Source organism: Salminus brasiliensis, chromosome 7 (assembly GCF_030463535.1).
Source record: "Salminus brasiliensis chromosome 7, fSalBra1.hap2, whole genome shotgun sequence".
NCBI lineage: Eukaryota > Metazoa > Chordata > Actinopteri > Characiformes > Bryconidae > Salminus > Salminus brasiliensis.
This window is the reverse complement of record NC_132884.1, coordinates 42,685,535-42,708,167: the sequence shown is the minus strand read 5'-3', so window position 1 is coordinate 42,708,167 and position 22,633 is coordinate 42,685,535. Positions and strand designations below refer to the sequence as shown.

The window sequence follows — 22,633 nt, the reverse complement described above, 5'->3', positions numbered from 1 at the left end:
CTGGAGTAAAAAGCTTCAGTTGATACTTCAGCTTCTATTGAAGTCTTTTAAAACCTAGTATCTCCACTTCTGCCTGAGCAATGCATGTGAATACTTTTCACACCTCTGTCAGTCACCACACCAACGGTTGGTCTAACTTCACACGCAGACCGCAACAAAGTCAACCCAGACCCCCCCATAAAAAGAAAGAAAAAAATATATAAAATCCTGTTTGATAAATAAAAGCCGTTTAGATGCTATAAGTATAGCATCTATATATAGCATCTATAATACTGTGCTTAAATCTGAATAATAACTTCTTTACATTATAATTATTATCATCATTTATTAGCATTATTTGAGCAGTTGTCATTTCTGCAAATAAATAAATAAATAAATACATGCTCTAAATAGTAAATATTTTAGTAATATTACTTGGAATTTGGGGAAACGTTGTCCATGGTTTATGAAAGACAACACAAATGTTAATTTTCCTTAAACACACTGCCTATAAACAGTAAAACCAGACAAACTGATCATGTGGGGGCTCTCTTCATTTTTTCCAGAGCTGTATATATATATATATATATATATATCATTATTTTATTTCTTTTACATATTTCAATAGATTTTATGGCTGAAAGTGGCATAAATATTTTCCCACACAGAAAAATTGTAAACAACTGAACTGTTACAAGTTCAAACCTTGGTCCGGACCAAGAGCCACATAACTCAAGACAAAAACTTCAGTCAGAGCCATGTGTGGAATTTTGAGACCCCCAAGAGCTCTTCAACATCCAGATTTATTTAGGAAAACGAACGTAATAAACACGCTTTAGTGAGCTGTGATTGGTCAGGAGCAGGTTCTGAACCATCCGCTGCAGAACAAGATTTGTTTGAAAGTAAGCAGACAACGCCTTCATAACATTAATGTGCATAAAAATTGCTTTATTTCCAATCAGATTAGAACCTGCAGGCAGAAACCAATGATTCATTGATTTCTCGACTGGATTGGTGATTTCACATCATGTGATGTAGAAACAAGCAGCAGATTTTCTTACTCCCCCCCTCCCCCTCATGCAGAGAACATGGCTCATTCACTCCCCCTGGCACTACTATGAGCATCCTTCTACAAAATATAAATATATATCGCTTAAAAAGGTCTAAAGAAATAGAAACTTTTACAAAAAAAAACACACAAAATGCTTCAAAACTCTTCAGAAAAATCTTCCACTACTGTATAGTATAGATTTTTTTTTAAACTAAATCACATGTACAGCTTAAGAGGGGTGGACCCCTCGACCTGAAGGAAGGCAATAAAATAAGCTATTTGACAGTTAAATTAATACAAAAAAATAACAAAGAAGTTCATCTATGAAACACTTAATAAGAGACAGGAAAAAAAAAGTTAACTAGGAAAACACAAACAAGGAGAAGTTAGTATTAGCATTGGTCATCCTTTTAAACTTTAAACTTCTTAAGAAGCAATATAATAATAATACTAATAAATCATAACTTGATCACTCCATGTTTCATTTACAAACTCTTTACCGGGAAAACGAAAAAGTGATACGAAACGTTTTGGCATTTAAATATTTGGTAATAAACGTCTGCCAAAAACATTTTATTCAAATGGCTATATACACATCCCTGGAAATTAGAAGTCTGTTTGCGGAGGCCTGTCTCTCGGCCAGCAGCAAAAGACGTGTACCTGTTAAATGAGCTTAGCGAACAGGAGAACAGTTCTGAGTAACAATGCCTGGGCTTGGCTGTCAGTCAAATGACCAAAGAAGACAAAAAAACAAAACAAAAAAACAAACCAAAAAAAGTGAACGGCTTAATCACCATGACTTGAGCCTCAAACTCATGCAGAATTACTGTAATGTGAATGTATGTGGAATGTAGGAAGACGTAGGGATGCACCGATATGGGAATCTCAGACGTTGTTGTCGTGTTATCACATCTGTCAATGAGATAAACACATTCACAAATACACACACACACTTAATTTATTAATAGAGCTTCTCAAAGCAGATCATTTAGTACAGTAGTCCAGCATCACCTTCAAATAGCGGTCTGATTCACACCAATGCTGATACGACTCCGATATCACCGTGCATCCCTAGTAAGAACGTCTAGCTTTGTGTAAAAAATTGAACACACTGAGGCTTTTAAGCCTTGCATTCACCAGCTTAATGTCAATGCCCAACGCTCAGCTTTACGCCGTGTTCTCGGTTTGCAATCTCAATCTGTACCTCTGATACGACCAAGAACGGGTAGATTCATCAATCACAGGGTTTCGAAGCAAAATTACATTTCTTAACAACAAGCGAAACACGTTTACAGTAACAATCCCCTCAACTATCGGCACCGACGTGTCAAAATAAAAGTCTTGTGTTGTGTTTTTGGGCTGCTTAAGGTTCTAATCCATGTTATTAACCTGCAAAGGCCCATTTGTGTCTTGTAGTGTTTAGAAACCAGGGAAGCTTAAAGGCAAGGGACTTAAGGTGGTTTCACTCTGGGCGAAAAAAGAGGGCAGCAGAGGCTAGCAATCAAAAAACAAACAAACAAACAAAAAAAAACAATAACGATAACATCGAGACTTGTACAGTGCAGTTTGGCAACAGAGCACCTCCTCTCCTGACAACTCTGAAGCTGTGAAGTTGTACTGAAATGTCCAGTCAGAGTAAATCACGCATTCACTCCGAAAACTGTGAGGTTGTGGTTTCTCAGGCGGAAGAGAGAGCGAGGTTGGCCGTGCGTCTGAGGCACTACGTGAGTTTAGAGTTCAGAATTTCTGATTTGCTTGCGAGAGCGTGTGCTCGATTTGAGCTCATGCATAGATCTCGGTGGTGGGCGCTTTCTTGTAGATGGGTTTCTTGCCCAAGTCGTAACTGCCTTCGTCTTTCTTCTTCATGCGGTAGACCAGGAGAAGGATGAGGAGGACAGCAAAGAGCAGGCCAACAGCCCCGCCAGCAATAACAGCTGCAAAAGGAGAAGAGGGCTGGTGAGATACACATACGTACACTGCAGGGGTGCAAGAAAGTATCTGGGTGATCACAACCCTAACTAATCCCTAACTCATCCTAAAAGTGGATGAAGCACCACCATAATTCCAAAGAAGCTCCACAGCTCAATTCTGGGGGGCTTTATATCCCTCTAGCCCACGCCTGGCATTATTAGGCAGCATGGTGGCTCCTTTATCTGCTCCAGAGAGTCCTATTCTATTGGCAATACTACTCTACAAGAACAAGACAAGCTGTGTGTGTGTGTGTGCATTTGCACAGGTGTGTAACTTAAAGTAGCTGAATGCATTTATTAGAAGGGGTGTCCACAAACTTTTGGACATATAATGTCGTGTTGGCTAACATAGTGCTGAGGGATGTGTGGGATGTGGCTAAACTTTCAAATATTTAAAATACAGAGATAAAGAGTTGATAATACGATTCTTGAGGTCTGTCTTACCTGCTAGAACTTCTGTCTTGTTGAAAATGTTCTGTTCTGCTTTGTTCTGTAGGACAACGGACGAGCGAGCAATCTCGTTTTGTCGCACTAGGTCCAGTTCATCTTCTGGGTCTACCTGTGGCCTTGAAGGCTCTATGTCAGGGATGAAGTTGTCGTTCAGACCAGGCTGAGAGAGAACGAGAGAGAGAGAAAATCAGAAATTATTTACATATTTCACCTTATTTGAATAATTTCAGCATAAATTGTGAAGTTGTAAACAGGGGGGCGGGGTTTGGTATGAAACTGAGCTTCAGTGTAGGGAAACCTTGTAGACTCTGGATTCTTTACAGTGGTGGTGAATAGAACAAGGTGTCGGTCACCATGACTACAACTCAGATATAGCCACTATTTTAATAACTATCCAAACCCACCAGTGAAGCTACATGCGTCTTCTGAGGTTTAAAAATAGTGTAGCACTGTGCCATGAAAAAATAGTGGTAAAGTAGCACTGCCATGCCATGACTGGGATTCATAGGAATATATGTTTATATAACTGTTCTCAGAACTCAGAGAGCTTTTATTATTAGAGCTTCAGACGTCTGCTTCACCATCATTCACCTCCACTGTGAACAGCTCTGACTGAATGACTCCATACTGACTCAGTAAATGACTATTAATATACTGGAGTTATTTACCTTAACTGTTACAAATGAGTTGTCCTGGTAATCATCTTCGTCACCAGAGCCTGACTCCTCATAGTCATCGTAACTGTCCTCGTCGTCATCACCCAGGTCTTCATCTTCGTCATCAATGGTTGTAAGATCCTCGTTGAAGTTAAAATCACCGGATGACTCCAGGTCGCCATCATTCGACTCCACGTTCTTTGAGCGCACCCATGTTTCGGTCTCTCGTACCTGCAAGTGAACACAGGCCTTATTAATTAGACCTTAATTGACTCCTTTTACAAATCTGTGTGAGTCAGATCTAACAACATAACTGGTATCATACAGAATGAGCTGTTTTGAATTAAACTATTCACTTAACCTGAGCATCTAAAAGTAGACCATCGTATTTGAACACCTCACACTCAACCAACAACATGTGTGAGTGTGTTCTGTTTCAAGACTGCTGATATTTCTGCTGATATCAGCCCAATACCCAAACATCCCCATATGCCAGTTCACGAAGGTTGGTGACTGCCAGAGATAACCTTGGAGGCAAGAACAGGAAGTGCTCACCCTGGTCCTTATCGCCTCTATTATTAATGTTACTCAGGAAACGCCTGATACCACATCAACCCTGAGCACAATGGGCTTCTGTTGTTCCTTAAACAATGGGGGAGGGGGGAAAAGGCCATGCCACGTCAGCAAAAGCCTCCGATAACTGGATTTGCTGATGACCTTCTGGACTAAACAGCTACTTTGCTGTACAAAGCAAGGAAGACAGCAGTTTAGCCTTGTTTTTTCACATTTCGAGGCGTCGCTGGCTTCCCAAGCTTAATTTTAGACGGCAAACAGCTACAGAAAACAGATCAGTTGAAAAAAGTTTAAGGACAGTAGTATTGAAGTATTGATCAATCTAACCTTACTACACCTCCTGGCCTACAGGCTGCTAGATCTACGTTTCAATGTGACTAAGAGCTGACTGGTCTGGTTTGGAAGCAGCTGAGAAACACCTGACAGGTTTCTATGTGTACAAGAATGGGTGGAGATCTTGCAACGACGGGACTATGGACACACTCACGTATTACTCATCTAACTCAGCAGACTGACCTTTTGCTAGATTTGGATGACTGTTCAACTGTGGCATGATCTTTGACATTAACGTCTAGGTTGGATAACATTTAGACGTAGGTCCTCAGAGACAGTCTAAGCCAAGGGTGGGCAACGGGGGTCGGAGTCCAGCACAGTTCGCGTTCGAGCTCCCTGCTCTTGCAGACCTGCTAAACCTTAAACAGGTAAGCTGAACTGTTCAGGTATCTGGCCCTCCAGGACCAAAAGTGCCCACCCATGGTCTAACCCTACGAACAAGTACAAATGTGTCCAAAAGTATCCAGACACACCTTATGAGGAGCAGATTTGGCTACGCAAGAATTCAGCTGTGTAGACAGCCTGTGTGATCTCCATAGAGAAGCACTGACCAGTAGAACGGGTTAGGAGCAGCTGTGAGCACATGACCCCAAGGACCCCAAGGTCATCCTGCAGCAAACTGTGACAAACTCCCTATTAATAGCCTTGATTTCAGAAGAAATGCTGGGAAGAGCAGGTGTCTACAAACGTTTGGACATGAAGTGTATCACTAGTATCCCCCTGAGGGGACGGCCTACCTATACTTCACTGAGTCTGGGATTATTTTCAGACCCTTTTTGTTTGAAACGACCAAAATACCAAAGAGAGAGAGAGAGCAAGAGAGAGAGGGAGCGCCCTGGAATGCCACAGTTCCAGTCTCAGACAGGCAACCGATTTATTCCTCATGTTGCCGTCCCTCTGAGCGTCCCAACCTCTGCAGCTAACCGATACCCATTAGACCCACAGTTCACATGCATTAGAAGATCACTGTGGTGCCTAGAGACCAGCCAGAGGGTGCTGTGCTGGAACACAGTGGTAAAAACAAAGGATCGGAACTGGATCAGGCCTAAACTAGCCGATACCCAATCCATTAAAATAAGTCTGGATCGGCCCCAATCGCAATCCACTGGATCAGACTGGGAGGTCCTTTTTCTAATGTGGGTTTTTTGTATATTCACACTTCTATAATTCAAACTTTCTATCTAAAGTTCAGTTTTGAATAAAACTGTTTGAGAGATGTTTTTAATAATTTAACTTTTTTACTCTCTTGATCATAACAGTGTAATATACCATGCTGTCCACACCCTTCACATACTGTATTACCACTCAAGCTTCTATTTTGTTGCCGTAAAAAACAACAGCCCAAACAAAATATACGTAATCAGATGCACTTGGATCGTGATGTTGCTTAATTTGCTCCAAAACAATCATCACAAATACAGCAGAAATATTTCTACACTGCTCGGCCCAAGTCCAAAACAGCCAGGTTTCAAAACACAGAGCGAAACACCCCGGACTCGCCCAAGGTAAACAAAAATCACGTGTAAACCGGTGTGTCCGCACCACTCATATGCCGAGTGCCTCATTTGAATTACAAGCACAGTTCAGAGGAGGGGGAGGGTCCCAAACCATCTGGCCCCTGTGTCATACGGTCTGGCAAAGGAGGCTAATTAATAGCCTCTCCAGGCAATTACACCATCACACATACACACCTTCCTACTGCACATTTCCCCAGTGCTTCATGCCTCAGTTTACTGTTGGAGTTACTCCACCCCTGCCTGGAAGTGGATCACAGAGCTTGCGTGTTTGCACAGGCACACCTGTAGGCCGGGAGGGAGATGGGGGTCTTTATCTCTCTTGACTTGCTGCCAAATGTCAAGCACAGATAGAGCCATCAAGACTAACACTCTGCTGAGACTCACATACCGAGAAATCACAAACAACCAACTGTAGGTCGTTCCTGGCGTCACAGAGTACACAAACTACACAATAAAGGCAGGCCTAGAGATGTGTATTCCATCAAACTCTAAAACCAGAGTATCTGTAGGTGTATATACTAAAACATCACTTCTTCACAATGCTATGCTATACCAAACATTCCAACATTATATATATATATTAAAAAAAAAAAGTTTGTGGACACCCCTTCTAATGAATGCATTCAGCTACTTTAAGTTGCACCCATTGCTGCCTAATGCCAGGCGTGGGCTGGAGGGGTATAAAGCCCCCCAGCATTGAGCTGTGGAGCAGTGGAAGAACTGTGTTCTCTGGAATGATGGTGGTGGAGCTCCATCCAGTACTTTTGGGATATGTTAGGGAGTTGTGGGTGAGTGGTGGGGTGGTGATCATCATCATCAAATATCCTGACCTCACTAAGGTTTTTGCCACCTGCAATCAGATTCTCACAGCAATGCTCCAAAGCACTTTCTGAACAATAGAGACAAGATAAACCACAAATGAACAGGTACCCAATATTTTCGTCCATGTAGTGTAGGTTATTTATCTCTGCCATGTCCTTTCAGCATTACCATGATAATTAGATTAGGAGTCGGAATTTGTAATTTTTTTTTAACTGGGGTATATTCAGCCCAGAATTCAGCCCAGTATCGGCGGATCTCGAATGCAGATGAAACTGAGAGTCGACACGGTCTGAGTCCTCATTCACAGAGAAAGTAAAAGACAACAAGAGGAACGTGGAAGCCCCCTCAAAAACTCCCCAGCCTATTCTGCCACCCACATCAGTTGAGCGCTCGTCTTCTGGGCAGGAAGATAAAATTAAAATAACTCCTTGAGAAGAAACAAAGACGGACAACCACACTGGTTCAGAAGTGAAAATAAAAAAAATAAAAACACTTAAGTGGTTGAGGAGTTTACTGGAAACAGAAAAAAGACCCAACCAGAAGAGACCCAGAAGAGCAGAGGATATGATCTATAATCTGAATATATGCTCTATATGAATGTATATTATACACAAACCCATCAACTCTACCAAAGAACCTCTGAAGAACCCTCACTTTTAATGCTGCAGCAGGAGGTTCCCGATTTCTGAAAAGTCCCCTTGAGAAGAACATTCAAGGTATTGTATGAAGTTGGAAATTCCAGGATCATCCAGAACATTTACTGCAAACCAGCCTCTACCAGACTTTCCCTAAACAAAACTCCGTAACTGAGAAGTGCCAGGAGACAATGGGCCACTGCTTTACAATACAAAGAATTCCCGAACACAAAGAATGGCCATGTAGGTCACAGCCCAGAACACGGCGAGCAGAAGAGCTTCTCGTCTCGTCCACCTACAGCCAGATTAATATTTATTATATTTCAATATATAATGTTGCTGCTGTAAATAAAATAGACGTATGATAAGAGCAAATAAAAAACTCATCATAGCAGTATTACGTTACAGTTTTTTTTTTTAAGACAAAAGTATTGGGACACCTGCTCATTCACTGTTTTGTCTGAAATCAAGGATATTAAAAAGAGTTGATTCTGCTTTTGTTGCGCGAATGAATTAAATTCAACAATAAGCAGGCGTCCCAATACTTTTGTCCATCGTGTATATTGCGTATCACTATAACAAACTGTATCAGGATGTGAAACAATAGACATATTGCCCACCCGATATTTGGGACCCTCTCCAAAACGAACCCAGAATCCTTACTCTAAACTACAGGCCTCGTAACGCTCGTGGTACCTTTCTCCAGTGACCCGTTTCTGGAGTAGCGCTCCCGAGGAGCCTGTTTAAACCGGATAACATAAAAACCTGCTCGTGTTTCAGGTCAGAGAGTTGCAGACTAACTTTATTCTTGGTATGGTTTGATCCTTCTTGCCGCAGGTTTAATAATTCACACTTTAACAGATTATAAACCGCTTCCTGTTGAAACAACATCAGTATGGCCGACGTTGGCGGTACTCTGACGGGACTATAGCTTGGCCTACAGCATGGGGAGATGTTCTGCATGGTGTTATGTGTTTAACATCTGATTTCGCTGATTCGCTTTATCGATGCCAATGCCAATGCTCCTCAACCTTCCATTCAACCTTCCAGAGCCGGGAAGCTCTGAGGCTTGCGTGAACTGGTAGACTCGGCTAAGCTGGACCTCAATCAAGACTGGCAAAGCAGGCAGCAAATCCCACCATCTGCTAGCGGACGGCTCAGCACCTGTTCCATTAAGCTGAGGGAATGGCAGCGCACTCCTCGCAATCGCTGCCGGGTTCATTACTGAGCCAGATAACCCAACTGCTAGCTTTGCACATCTAAAAATACCGCGAGGATGGACCCGGATTTAAAATTAGACTCCGTTAACATCCACCATAACAACGTTCTCTCAGCAAGAACCTTTTTTCTCCATTATTTTATCTCGGCCTATTTGATTAAATTGCCTCTGCGTGTCGTCTGGGACACGGACGCCGGTTCCTTATCTCCCGGGAGGCAGCTATTCAGGGCTGTAAATGTGCTCATGTGTACAGTCTTCTCTGGGATTTGATCCGTGGCCTAAAAGTGCTCTATTGCAGAGGAGAGGTTAATGATTTTCCTTCAAAACAAAGAGCAGTGAGTCACAGCTGAAGAATGTGCCTCCTCTCGGTGTGGTGCTCACGTTAAGGATGGCTGACTGGACTGGGCTGGGCTGGACTGAAGATACTGGATGTTTTTGCAGGTGTTGCCAACAGGTTTCTGTCTGAAATCAGGACGAGATCAACCTCTGGCAGCCTGGAGGTCTGAAGACGACTGACGTAGGACTGTGTAATAGGTTGGAGGTTGGTGTAGCATGGTGGGTAACAACATTGCTCTGTCTTGTGGCAGACTGGGGTTCTATCCTCCAGCTGGACCAGCATAAAGTACTTGGGCAAGACTCCTAACTCTACATTCTCCCACCTGTGTTGCATCATTCACATGTAGGAGATCTGGATAAGTTCGTCCGCTAAATGCTGTAAATGGAATACGCAAACCTTTGACCTGCAATTACTCTGGGCGGTCTAATTCATTAAATTAACGTCCACTACAAGCTAATATAGTTTTAACGCCTTCAGTTCGGAGGATTATTTTTGTCTAACAGTGATGATATATAGGTATTAAAATGTAGCAAGGCTTCCTAACAAATTTGTTTGATGTGACAATTCAATGGCAACATTGATTACAACAATAATTAGTAAGATATCCGCATATTTCCGCATATATCCGCATATATATAAGCAAAATTTTAATTAAATTACATTTAATTTTTTAAATAAACTGTAGAATTAGATTTTATACAATACAACAGTGTCCCAATTTCACACTCTTAATTCAATATGCAAACATAAGATAGTAGATAATATAAAATATGCCTAATGTTACAGTTAGCGTTTCCATTTTTATGTTTATTAGAGAATTTAATATGAGAATTGAATTGAATTTAGCGATTATGTAAGCTAATGGGGTTGCTCAGTCAGCTCAGTATTCACATTTTCTCCTCTATGTTGTATCCATGTCGTGTCCATGTCGTAGACTGGACTGGGTGGAGTCATGTGACTACTCACCCAGTAGCATGTTTGTACTGGGACTGTATAAGAATGAGGTTTTCAATTCATTTTCCATTACCTGCCCAGCCCTGAGATACAGCATGTCGTACTGGTTGCCTTGTATTTACTCTAGCGTTCATCATACAGTCATGACTTACATTTAGAAGTGCTATCAGCTAAACACACATTACTGTACCTGAACAAAAAATCTGAACCACCACCTAGAGCTCCAGACATATCTGATAAACATGACCTCAGAATCTGAGATATGCTCTTCAGCCATGAAAGACCAGTTCCTGACTCTCACACGCCCAGACTCCGAGGCAAAACATGCAGCAGGAACATTCCAGATTCTTTCCACCTTCACATCGACTATTTATAGGGTCTTTTCCCCCCGTGCCAGAGCGAACCCGTACCTGTACAGCATAGAGATGAAAAGACTCAAAACCAAGCCACTGGGACATAGCTTGTGGCTTACGCCAATCCACAGCCCCCCAGCGGCCCATAATCTGCAGGCTTTGAGCTGTCAGAGTCAATGAAGGCGCTTCTCTTCAACTTCAAGGGAAATTCCACCCAAAATTCGGATCATTCGTAATTAAATCATTAGGGTGCATCATTGAAGCCATTAAGAGTGGGGTTGGTGAGAAACTGTGGTGAAAGTAGTGGTAGTGGTGAAAGGAACCAGTCGTCTGGTTTACAGTTAATCTTTATGGAATGTGAAGACTCTGCCTGATGTCTGAGACATGGGTTTCCTATAGTTTTAAGAAGGTTTTGGGTCTTTAATGAGCTTTTAAAACCACATATCATTAAAACGGTGGAGGGATACATGCAGGATGGTGTGTGGCAAAAAAAATAGTCCCAAATAAAACTTATTTTTCAAGATTTGCTGATATTTTGACATCATCAACATATCATATAAAGCTCAGAAGACATGTGTAGCCTCACTGATGGGTTTAAACTGTGAATAAAATGGCTATATCTGTGTTGTAGTCAAGGAGACCAACGCCTGGATCCATTCACCACCACTGTAAAGACGTCGTTAATTCTCTACGCTGGTAAGTTTCTCTCCAGTGAAGCACAATTGTACACCAATCCAACTCTAAAGGACTGTTTACCTCTCAAACAATCATTTACATTTAGATCTATGGTATTTCCCTGCATGTAAGCCAGCATATAAACCAGCATACTTTGCATTAATCTGCTTATATGATGTGCTGTCCCAAAACAAGGCTTTGGCTTCGGCTTCGGCATTAGCAGCGTACGAGCTTCAGTCTGGTATGGGCCAGTATGATGTAATGTGGCAGGGCTTACTTCACTTTTTTTAACTGTTTCTAATACACATCTCTAAAATAATATGTTTTAGAAAGCCTGATTATGCAGCAACTGCTGCCTTCCCCTGCCTGCATTGTCACTTCAAAGCAAAGCATTCATCCCATTCTTCTGCCTGCCACTGGCTTTCATTAATTAAGCTGCTCATTATTAAGTGAGGGCCTTTTTTGAGTCACAATGGAGGAAGACAGAGGCCGGCTGTAAATCCCAAACAACTGGTAGTGCACTGTCGGAGCAGGACACAAAAAGAGACAGAAAGAAATCCAATCTGAGGGGGTCAGAAGGCACTTTTACAGAGGACAATTAGCAAGTAAACTGAAAAGGGTATGGAAATGAGACTTTGTGGTGAGCCTGCCAGCCTGAGGACAAACAGCCATTTCACAACAAATGGTGTCCAGAGATCCAGAGTTTGCTTGGTTTAACAATACCAAGACCATCATATAGATAATGTTCCTAAAGCTCCTGTCTTTAAAACATCAGGAAATCACACTGATGGTCCAACAAAGCTCAGTGTGTGAGAATACAATAGTTCGGAATGGGGTTCGGTGGGACGTTGTGGTTCACGGTTCACCAGGACTCTTTTCTTTGGGGCTGTTTTGCCATGCATGTACCCCTCCACCTTGCCTCCATTTTCCATATATTCATACCGCCTAATTTCCGAGTAAATGATCTGAATAAAGCACAGTTTCCTATGCGTTCCACTTTTATGAAGACGTGGGCCTGCTTATCAGGAGCAGATCAGGGAACCATTCTTCAAAAAGCCGTTGAAGAGAACAGGTGGTGAGTAAATATCCGCAACCAACCGCTACTGAGGTGACGAAAGGTTAATAAGCCCAAAGGCCAAATATGAAAGGCCTTTATTTAAACCTTCCCACAGCATCTCTGACCTGTTCATGTTATTACAAACATCATAAATCATATTCATCCCCAACGCCAACTTTTATCAGCTCAGTCTGGACACGGGAACGATGGATTTACATACAGGAGCTGCTGAACAACTGCAGTACGGACTGTTAAACGGGTTGGAATTACTGTGCATATTCAATTTATTAATTAATACATTTGTTATATTAAATTATATTGAAATAATTACAGTGTTTGATATTTTAGGATCAATAAATGGTTATTACATATTCAAATGAAATGATAATATGCTGTAATTATCTGGTTACAATACTTTTGTTCGTTTATATGCCTCAATATATGAGGAATACTGCTGAAATGAGATGAACTGCAGGTATTTATGCTATTAGAGCTTCGGTCTTTTTGTTCTACAGCTTTCTCCATAGTTCTGTTCATTAGTCTGGACTTCATCTGGTTGCTTCCTATTGTAGAAGATTTTACAGCATTATAAATGGGCAGCACTATATAGAGCTCTTTTTGCCTATAGTAAAGTGCACAGATGTGATGACTAACTTTAAAATAAATAGGTTTTTATGAGCAGATTCGAAGCAAATATTAAAGCTCGCAGCCCGACCAGAGCGACAGAAAATAAATAAATAAAATTCTTAACTTCTTTCACTCAAGCAGCAAACAAAACCCCCTCTCTCAGCGCCAACATTCCTTTCACCAAAGGGATTTTATAGGCCAGTGGACAGCAATGCAGAAAGCATTATTACATCCCGGTGAAAGTATTTATCATGTTCAGCACTCAGCCTCTGACTGACCACGCTATTCAGCTATTCCATCTACCACAAACATACACTTTTATACAAGTGAATTTCAATGGTGTTACAAAATTCTCTGTATGATGTAAACAGAGTCATTCAGAATGGGGAGGTTGGTGGGTTTACTGTGAAACTGGTTCTAGATAACCTTCCCCAGTCAGAACAGTGTTCTACAGTGGAGGTGAATGAGGTCTGAAGACGTCTGAAGCTCTAATAAAAGCTCCTCACAGAAAGTTCTTCACCTAACGGTGGCCTGAAGTCTGAGACACTGTTCTACCAGAGTTCTGAGAAGAGTTCGGCTCTAGAACCTGCTTTTAAAATCCATCCAAGGATGAAAGTATGAAATACACGCATAGCAAAACAATTGTCAGGATATTTTAGATTCAACACTTTCATGTGGATTAGTTATGATGACTCCTGGTTTCTAGAGTCAGTGGTTTTCTCTACAGTGAACCATTTCACAGCAAACCCCACTCTGAGTGACTGTTTACTCCTCAAACACTGAGCTATGTTGGAAAATCTGTGTGATTTCTCTTTAAAAAGACAGCTATGATGGTCTTGGCATTGTTAAACAGAGCAGCAGACGGATCTACGGACTCCATTTGTCGTGAAATGGCTGTTTGTGCTGAGGCAGGTCAACATCTGAGAAGATCTGGGGTCCAAAATCGTGGTGGAGGGATACATGCTGGGAGTGGTCTGGCAAAAAAACCCCAAAAGAAAACTATTTTGCGAGATGTTTTCCACTATTTTACCAACTTTAACATTCCATATAACACTGGTGGGGTTGGACAGTACATAAAATAGCTATATTTGTGTTCCATCCAAGTCTGTAAGCTTCCCACACCAGGCCCACTCGGACTGCGTTCACCTCAAAACACTGAATTAAGCAGAAAATGTGGGAAAATATGTCGGAACTCCACGTTAAAGTAAGTCAAAGTAACCAACTCCACCAAGACACAACAGACATAATAGTGGACGCAGACCTGTTCTGACCCTTAGCAGACATTCACAGCGAATCACATGGATCCACACAAATGCTGATTAACCACACAGAACAGAACATGATGTCTCTTCCCAAAAGAGGAGCGAGGAGCTCAGCCGCCCTGTAAAAGTCAAGCAGCTTTTCCTGTTAAGGTCTCAGGAGTATTTCCTTCCAAGTACAATTTGGTTCATGGAATGTGACGCTATTACACATACATGCTGTACCAGTACCAGGAAGTAGGTTTGCACAATTTCTGTGTATGTATTACGTTTTGAATATTAAGCATATTTTTGTATATTTGGACTATATTTATATCATTTTATGCATGTTCAGTATATTCAAGTCAGTATATGCCGTATATTTTTGTATATTTAGACTATATTTATATAATTTTATGCATGTTCAGTACATTCAGGTCAGTATATGCAGTATATTTCTGTATATTTAGACTATATTTATATCCTTTTATGCATGTTCAGTACATTCAGGTCAGTATATGCAGTATATTTCTGTATATTTAGACTATATTTAGTTCTATATTGGTGCCATCTTGCTGCTGTAAGTATTTCTGAGCCTCACCACAAGCATTTCAATGCATCCTGGTATATTGTGCAAATGACCAATAAACCAGCATGGTCAGTTTAGGCCGTCTTCCTGCCAGTTCGACACACTGGCCATGTATCAGAGTCATCCATACGAGCCCTGAATGCCTCTAAATTGCCTACATGGAAAGAAAGCAGGCAGAATACGATGAAACATGCCTCCTCAACCTTCTTCCCTACACACCAACTCCCCGCCCAGCCCACATTATATCGAATTTCACAGCCCATAGCTCTGCAGCTGGATCTGCATGCGTCACACTCCGACGGAAGTAAAGAAAAATGATTCTCCACTGATTAAAAACCTTAAGTTTCAACCTTCCTCTAGTCCAGTGGCTGGAGGAAGGGAGCGCAATGAAAGCACTGGACCATTTAAATCCAGCCAAGTGTGTGAAATCCCAAAAGAGGGCTGGTCAAGGTCATAAGGGGTCAAATTCCACTGAAAAATACTATAGGAGGAGTCGGGAGGGGGGATGAAAGGGAGCGGGAGATGCTTATGTATGATTCTGAGGAACGCTGAGGCTTCCTCTGTCGAATTCGACAACTTCTGAGACGTCCGCCCACATTCGCCCCCTTTGGTTTACGGTTTACCGTCAACAGGTTTATGTTTTACCAGGGAAGCAGAAGCTCTGCTAATGTGGCGCTTCAGTAACACCAGGGCTGGACGATACATCGATATATTGTGATACTGACATGCTGTGATATTGCTTTTCTATTTCATTTCAGTGTTTTAATTCTATTTATTGTGCTTATTTATGGTTTCCAGGGGGTGATTATTAACAATGACGTGTCTAGTTTACTGAAGGCTTCAGGATGTTTTCAATAATTGGTTTAAAATGCATAAATATTAGAAAGAACATTTCTGTTTTCTGTCTGTAAATGTGCGTTCTGTCCGTTTAACTTTTACAACACTGTAAGATTCATGTTGGTGTGATTCTAAAAGAAACCGGCCAATCAAAACAAGCAAGGCTAGGATTGTAGAGCACATGATCATGTCAATTTAAAGATCATCTGACAGCAAAATACTATGATATATATTCAGAAAATATATCATATAAATAAATATATATGATATATTTAGATATAAATTCAGAAAAAAGTTCTTATATATATATAATAGAACCACAACAAATGGCTCTTCTATCACTGGTCAATTGATTCTGTGTATAGAGAAAAAACCTCTTATATATGGTTGAACCCTTTTTTTCAGCACTATACAGAACCTTCTCTATAGTGCAAGACAGAACACAAGAAGACAATTCAGGTCAGGAGTTGTATCTGCTGTCCATCTTCAAACAGATCAAACAAAAGGAAGGTTAAGCCCATCTAATAATAGGTGGACTGCCCATATCCCATCCCAAGGCCCCGAAAGGAATCCCAAAAGTCCTCCACTCACAACATTTGCATTTTGCCTGGGCGTTTGTGGCCGGCTGACCGCGCACACTGGGTGGTATCTGTCTTATTACCACTATTCCATTCTACTCCAGCCTGCTCCCAGACATCTGCACATGGCCATTCTTTCCTATTGTGAAAAAGAAACAGCACGCCACAGAAGCGTGGCATGCCACTCGCAGGTGTTTCGACCACCAAAGAAAAGTAAAATCAAGGCCAGCTCAAGAGATGAAGAGATGTTGTGGTTCCTGTTCACATTCCTTCGCAAGAACCAGACAGTAGCTTAGGAATGAAAGGCCTGTGACAAGGTTTGGGGCCTTTATTAATGACCCTTTATCCTCATTACTCAATAAAAAAAGAGAAAAGGAGGACAAAAAAAAAGGGGGGGGGGGGTTTGTTTTACCATATTAAATAACCTTTGGAGTTACAGGCCAGTACAGCCAATGACCATTAAACTCTGACCAAACAATGCTGGACAATTTAAAAGCCATTACTTAGCCTTGTTATGCAAGGCAGCTCGGGGGAAATGCTAAAGAATTGCTGCAAAACTGCCAATAGGCAACATATCGAGTTATTTAACATATACACAGCCTCCTAATGTTGACTAACTAGTGCTGGGGTACTGATCCGAAAGAGACCTATAATAACTATAATCAATATAACATGACTTCTTATCTGAAGAACAAGCGTGGCAATAAAGAACAGCAGGGTTTACCTAGAACTAATGGTGTTAATAGTCTTAAAATACAAAATATTTGTCTTTTAGGACCTGCATCGACCAAAAAATGCCCAAACTGGACAGTCCCTAGCACTGGACCATGCTGATGAATATAGCTATAATATACAAAACCCTTCCATTACAATAAAGACTTTAATGGACAAGACAGAATTTTTTTTAAATAATAATAAATAAATAATTTAGAAAGTGGTGTTTTTTCTAGAATTATCTGTAGACACTAAACTTTATACATAATAATATATAATAAAGGTAATCAGTAATGTTTATTTACTGTTTTAGTAGCAAGTGTTTATAAACATTTTCTAATTAAAAAAGAACTAATTTAAAACCTAAAAAAGTTGACTGTGTTACTTTTAAAAACTTTACATTACAGTAAAGCTTAATTAATACTTAATTTATTGTAAATAAAACGAAAATGTGGCAGATCCAGGTCCGGAATGTTGAACTCCACTCCAGGGTTTTGTTCCAACTGCCTGGGCAGCTCTGCTGCAGCTCCGCTGCAGCAGAGCTGCCCAGGCAGTTGGAACAAAACCCTGGCATGGATTAGCTGAGCGTAACGACACTAGTTCACTTACCGACTCGGCGAAGACAGCAGCAGCGAAGAAAAACAGGGTGAGGTACACTTTCATCATCTTCAAACACCAGTAGCTTATAAACACGAACACCACCAACGATCCACAAGCACAACTCCTTCAGGTCGGGTTCGTAAGTCGTAGCTTAACTAACTGAACTACAGCGGTCCGGTCCACCACCTCGCTACAAGCGCTCTGTCTCTCACACAACTGCGCCACTCGGGTCTCTGCTCCTGAGGAGCAGTTGTACACAGGCTCCGCCCACTTTCTTTCTGACGTCATTCAGCTTACGGGAAATCTACGCTGGAATTTTTTACGTCGAAAACGAAGTGAGTGTTTTCTATATGTGAGTTTTTATTAATGTTAGAGTTTATTAATGAATAATCTGAACGCGTTATATTTTGTTTGTTGTTGCTGTAAAGAAGATCGTATTTATGTTCTATTTTTAATCAATTTATTGTAATGTTGTAAGTTCGAAGTTTATGTATGGATATAAATATAAATATAATATACATATTTGCGTAATTATATTATAGTATTATATAATAATTATATAATTTGTTGTTATATTTGTTTATTGTGTTGCTATTACTACTACTTATAATAAAATAACAGGTTTTAGTAGTAGTAGTAGTATTAGTAATAGTAGTAGTAGTAGTAGCAGCAGTAGCAGTAGTAGTAGTAGTAGTTGCAGTAGTAGCAGTAGTAGTATCAGTATTAGTAATAGTAGTAGTAGTAGTAGCAGCAAGAGTAGTAGAAGTTGTGGTAGTAGCAGCAGTAGTAGTAGTCTTAGTAGTAGTAGCAGTAGTAGTAGTAGCAGTAGTAGCAGCAGTAGTAGTAGTAGTAGTAGTCTTAGTAGTAGTAGCAGTAGTAGTAGCAGTAGTAGTAGTAGCAGTAGTGTCAGTAGTAGCAGTAGTAGTAGTAGTAGCAGTAGTAGCAGCAGTAGTAGTAGCAGTAGTGTCAGTAGTAGTAGCAGTAGCAGTAGCAGTAGTAGTAGTAGCAGTAGTGTCAGTAGTAGCAGTAGTAGTAGTAGTAGCAGTAGTAGCAGCAGTAGTAGTAGTAGTAGTAGCAGTAGCAGCAAGAGTAGTATCAGTAGTAGTAGTAGTAGTAGTCTTAGTAGTAGTAGCAGTAGTAGTAGTAGCAGTAGTAGCAGTAGCAGTAGTAGTAGCAGTAGTAGTAGTAGCAGTAGTAGTAGTAGCAGTAGCAGTAGTAGTAGTAGTAGTAGTAGTTGCAGTAGTAGCAGTAGTAGTAGCAGTAGTAGTATCAGTAGTAGTTGCAGTAGTAGCAGTAGTAGTAGCAGTATTAGTAGTATTAGTATTAGTAGTTGCAGTAGTATTAGTAGTAGTATCAGTAGTAGTAGTAGTAGTAGTAGTAGTCTTAGTAGTAGTAGTTGCAGTAGTATTAGTAGTAGTATCAGTATTAGTAGCAGTAGTAGTAGCAGTAGTAGTGCTACTATTACTACTACTGCTACATCTACTACTACTGCTACTACTACTTTTGCTGCTACTACTGCTACTAATACTGATACTACTACTGATACTACTACTACTGCTACTACTACTGCTACTACTGCAACTACTACTACTACTACTACTATTACTACACCCTATTTATTACTGTTTATTTTATTAAGTAGTAGTAATAGCAACACAATAAACAAATAATATAACAACAAAGCATATCCTCATTATATAATATAATAATATAATTAAGCAAATATGTCTTATGTTTATATCCATACATACTCCGTAAATACTTAACAACTTCAAACTTACAACATTACAATAAATTGATTAAAAATAGCAAATAAATAAAATCTTCTTTACAGCAACAACAAACAAAATATAACACGTTCAGATTATTAAATGATTCAAAACTACTACAACTTTGTGTAGTTAGAAAAAACACAAAAGATCAAATAAAATGTGTATATACTAAACACGATATAAAAAGTATATAACATATATCTTGAGAGAACGTATATAAATAAATATTGTAAAGTAGATGAATATAGAAATTGTAAAATTAAGTGAAAGTGAGCAGAAGACAGAAAGACACAGTTTCTCAAAGATCCACAGTTTCAACAGTCAACTCTAAAAACACATAAACAGTAAAGCAGTGTAAACTGCTGATTAACCAGTTCAGCTGAACAATAGTGATCACAGCTGTATTTACAGCACTGAAACTGAGCGGGAGGAGCATGGAGATTTCGGTATGATGTATGAGGAACTACTGGGCAGCTACGAACTTGATGGAAAGTTGAATAAAGGAAGTAATCCTCCCTCGAGCATCAGCGTCATCAACTTTCCCTACAGCACGGAAATGACCACACTGCTGTGCAGTCCCGTCCTGTGTTCAGTCACACGGTGAAGCAACAGCAGGTTCCTCTATTTTCTCTCTCATCATGAAGTAAAGAGAAAAGTGGAAGTGAAATGAGCTTGAGCTGCACAAAACAGTCAGGCCTAACTGCAGTACCTGCTGGGTTTCCTGGAGAACTGCACAGAAACTGAAGTTTGCTCTAATTTTAGATCCTTCTGGTTTCCTAAGCAGTGATTTGAAGTAAAGCAGGAGTTGAACCAGCACAACGCCATCAACTAAACCCAGAGGAGAGGATCAGGAGATTCATCTTAATAAGACTGATGGAACTGGTTTTACTGACAATGGAATTATCATTAAAAAATGAGTGCAGATCCATTAGAATACCAGTTACAGCACATTAAACTAATCATATGTGAAATTATTTATTATTATTAAACTTCATAATTATTATGGAATATCTGAAAACAATTACTGAAATTATATTAAAAAAAAAAAAAAAAAAAATATATATATATATATATATATATATATATATATATATATATATATATAAATGTAATAATTTTCATTTAGGCTTCAAAGCACTTCGTATACACCCCAGATATCAGACCTACCTCATTCTCACTCCAGTCTTTTGATTCTTTCATGTTTGAATTGAATGTGTTTTCAGAGTATCACTGCAAATTCATACCAGTGTAAAACTAAACATTCATCTTTGTATAATTGCAGATAATTAGTCACTTCATCACACTACCACATCAAACACAACCACATCAAACGCCACTACATCAAAGACCACTGAACAAAAGAACATTAATTATGTTTGAAAGGTGTTTACAGTTGATGCCTTTTCTTACTTTCACTATTTTCTCTTTATATATTCTCTATATAATTGAGTTAGATTGGGATACAGTACCATACTTTCACTATAGTACAGTTTCTGCTCTTTTAATTGAGTTAGATTGAGATACAGTACCATACTTTCACTATAGTACAGTTTCAGCTCTTTAATTGAGTTAGATTGAGATACAGTACCATACTTTCACTATAGTACAGTTTCTGCTCTTTTAATTGAGTTAGATTGAGATACAGTACCATACTTTCACTATAGTACAGTTTCAGCTCTTTAATTGAGTTAGATTGAGATACAGTACCATACTTTCACTATAGTACAGTTTCAGCTCTTTAATTGAGTTAGATTGAGATACAGTACCATACTTTCACTATAGTACAGTTTCTGCTCTTTTAATTGAGTTAGATTGGGATACAGTACCATACTTTCACTATAGTACAGTTTCAGCTCTTTAATTGAGTTAGATTGGGATACAGTACCATACTTTTACTATAGTACAGTTTCAGCTCTTTAATTGAGTTAGATTGGGATACAGTACCATACTTTCACTATAGTACAGTTTCAGCTCTTTTAATTGAGTTAGATTGGGATACAGTACCATACTTTTACTATAGTACAGTTTCAGCTCTTTAATTGAGTTAGATTGGGATACAGTACCATACTTTCACTATAGTACAGTTTCAGCTCTTTTAATTGAGTTAGATTGGGATACAGTACCATACTTTTACTATAGTACAGTTTCAGCTCTTTAATTGAGTTAGATTGAGATACAGTACCATACTTTCACTATAGTACAGTTTCAGCTCTTTAATTGAGTTAGATTGGGATACAGTACCATACTTTCACTATAGTACAGTTTCAGCTCTTTTAATTGAGTTAGATTGGGATACAGTACCATACTTTCACTATAGTACAGTTTCAGCTCTTTTAATTGAGTTAGATTGGGATACAGTACCATACTTTCACTATAGTACAGTTTCAGCTCTTTTAATTGAGTTAGATTGGGATACAGTACCATACTTTCACTATAGTACAGTTTCAGCTCTTTAATTGAGTTAAATTGTTAAACAAAACCAATAACTTTGTTTTGTATTGTGGTTTGACAAAACGAAAAAGGGGGTTTCCACAACATGCAGTTGCACTTATAGGCGTCACGTAGACCCCAGAAGGATTGTAGGCTAATAATGGGAAATAAACACAGTAGGATTATACTGTCATTACTAAGGGTAGCTTTTTCACTAGCTTTGAAACTCTGTCTCACATGTCTAAACATGACCGTGTCAGGGAGAGAGAAAGCAACAGTGGTACAGTCTGCAGTAATGCTTTAATGGGACAGGGTCCCCTATTATACAATAGCTTTGACGGATGATGTAAATATGTACCTGTCCAAAAGTATCCAGACACTCTATGTAAGGAGTAAGCTTTACTACTCTAGTACTAAGCTGTACTGATGGTGTATAACAACAGCTTGTATAATCTCTATAGAAAAGCAATGACCAATAGAACGGGACGCTCTGGAGCAGCCCTGAGCACATGAGCCTAAGGCAGGGGTGGGCAATTCTCCAGGACCAGATTCCTGCATAGTTTTTTTTTCTTTCCTTGCTCAAGCACACCTGATTCAACTCAACTGTTAATTGCCAGGTTAAGTAGGTCTGTTAGAGCATGGAAATCGGGCTCTATTCAGTGCCAAA

At 39.8% G+C, this 22,633-nt stretch overlaps 1 protein-coding gene across 1 annotated transcript; it reads right to left on the bottom strand.

Moving 5' to 3' along the window:
• Positions 1 to 901: 901 nt before the first annotated feature.
• sdc4 (syndecan 4) lies at positions 902 to 17,992 on the bottom strand. Its single transcript, XM_072684929.1, has 4 exons — positions 17,774 to 17,992; positions 4,119 to 4,337; positions 3,445 to 3,610; positions 902 to 2,964 (listed from the first exon to the last, which is right to left on the bottom strand). The coding sequence occupies exons 1-4, from the start codon at positions 17,828 to 17,830 to the stop codon at positions 2,813 to 2,815; spliced, it is 594 nt and encodes a 197-aa protein (XP_072541030.1). The 5' UTR covers positions 17,831 to 17,992; the 3' UTR covers positions 902 to 2,812.
• Between the last annotated feature and the right edge of the window lie 4,641 nt (positions 17,993 to 22,633).

What these genes read in the sequence shown, in the direction of transcription:
- sdc4 (XM_072684929.1), bottom strand. Translation starts at nt 17,830, where the DNA reads ATGATGAAAGTGTACCTCACCCTGTTTTTCTTCGCTGCTGCTGTCTTC. An exon ending in CTGCTGTCTTCGCCGAGTCG is followed by an intron (nt 4,338 to 17,773) that starts GTAAGTGAACTA and finishes GTTCACTTGCAG; the next exon opens with GTACGAGAGACCGAAACATG. An exon ending in CAAGACAGAAGTTCTAGCAG is followed by an intron (nt 2,965 to 3,444) that starts GTAAGACAGACC and finishes CTCCTTTTGCAG; the next exon opens with CTGTTATTGCTGGCGGGGCT.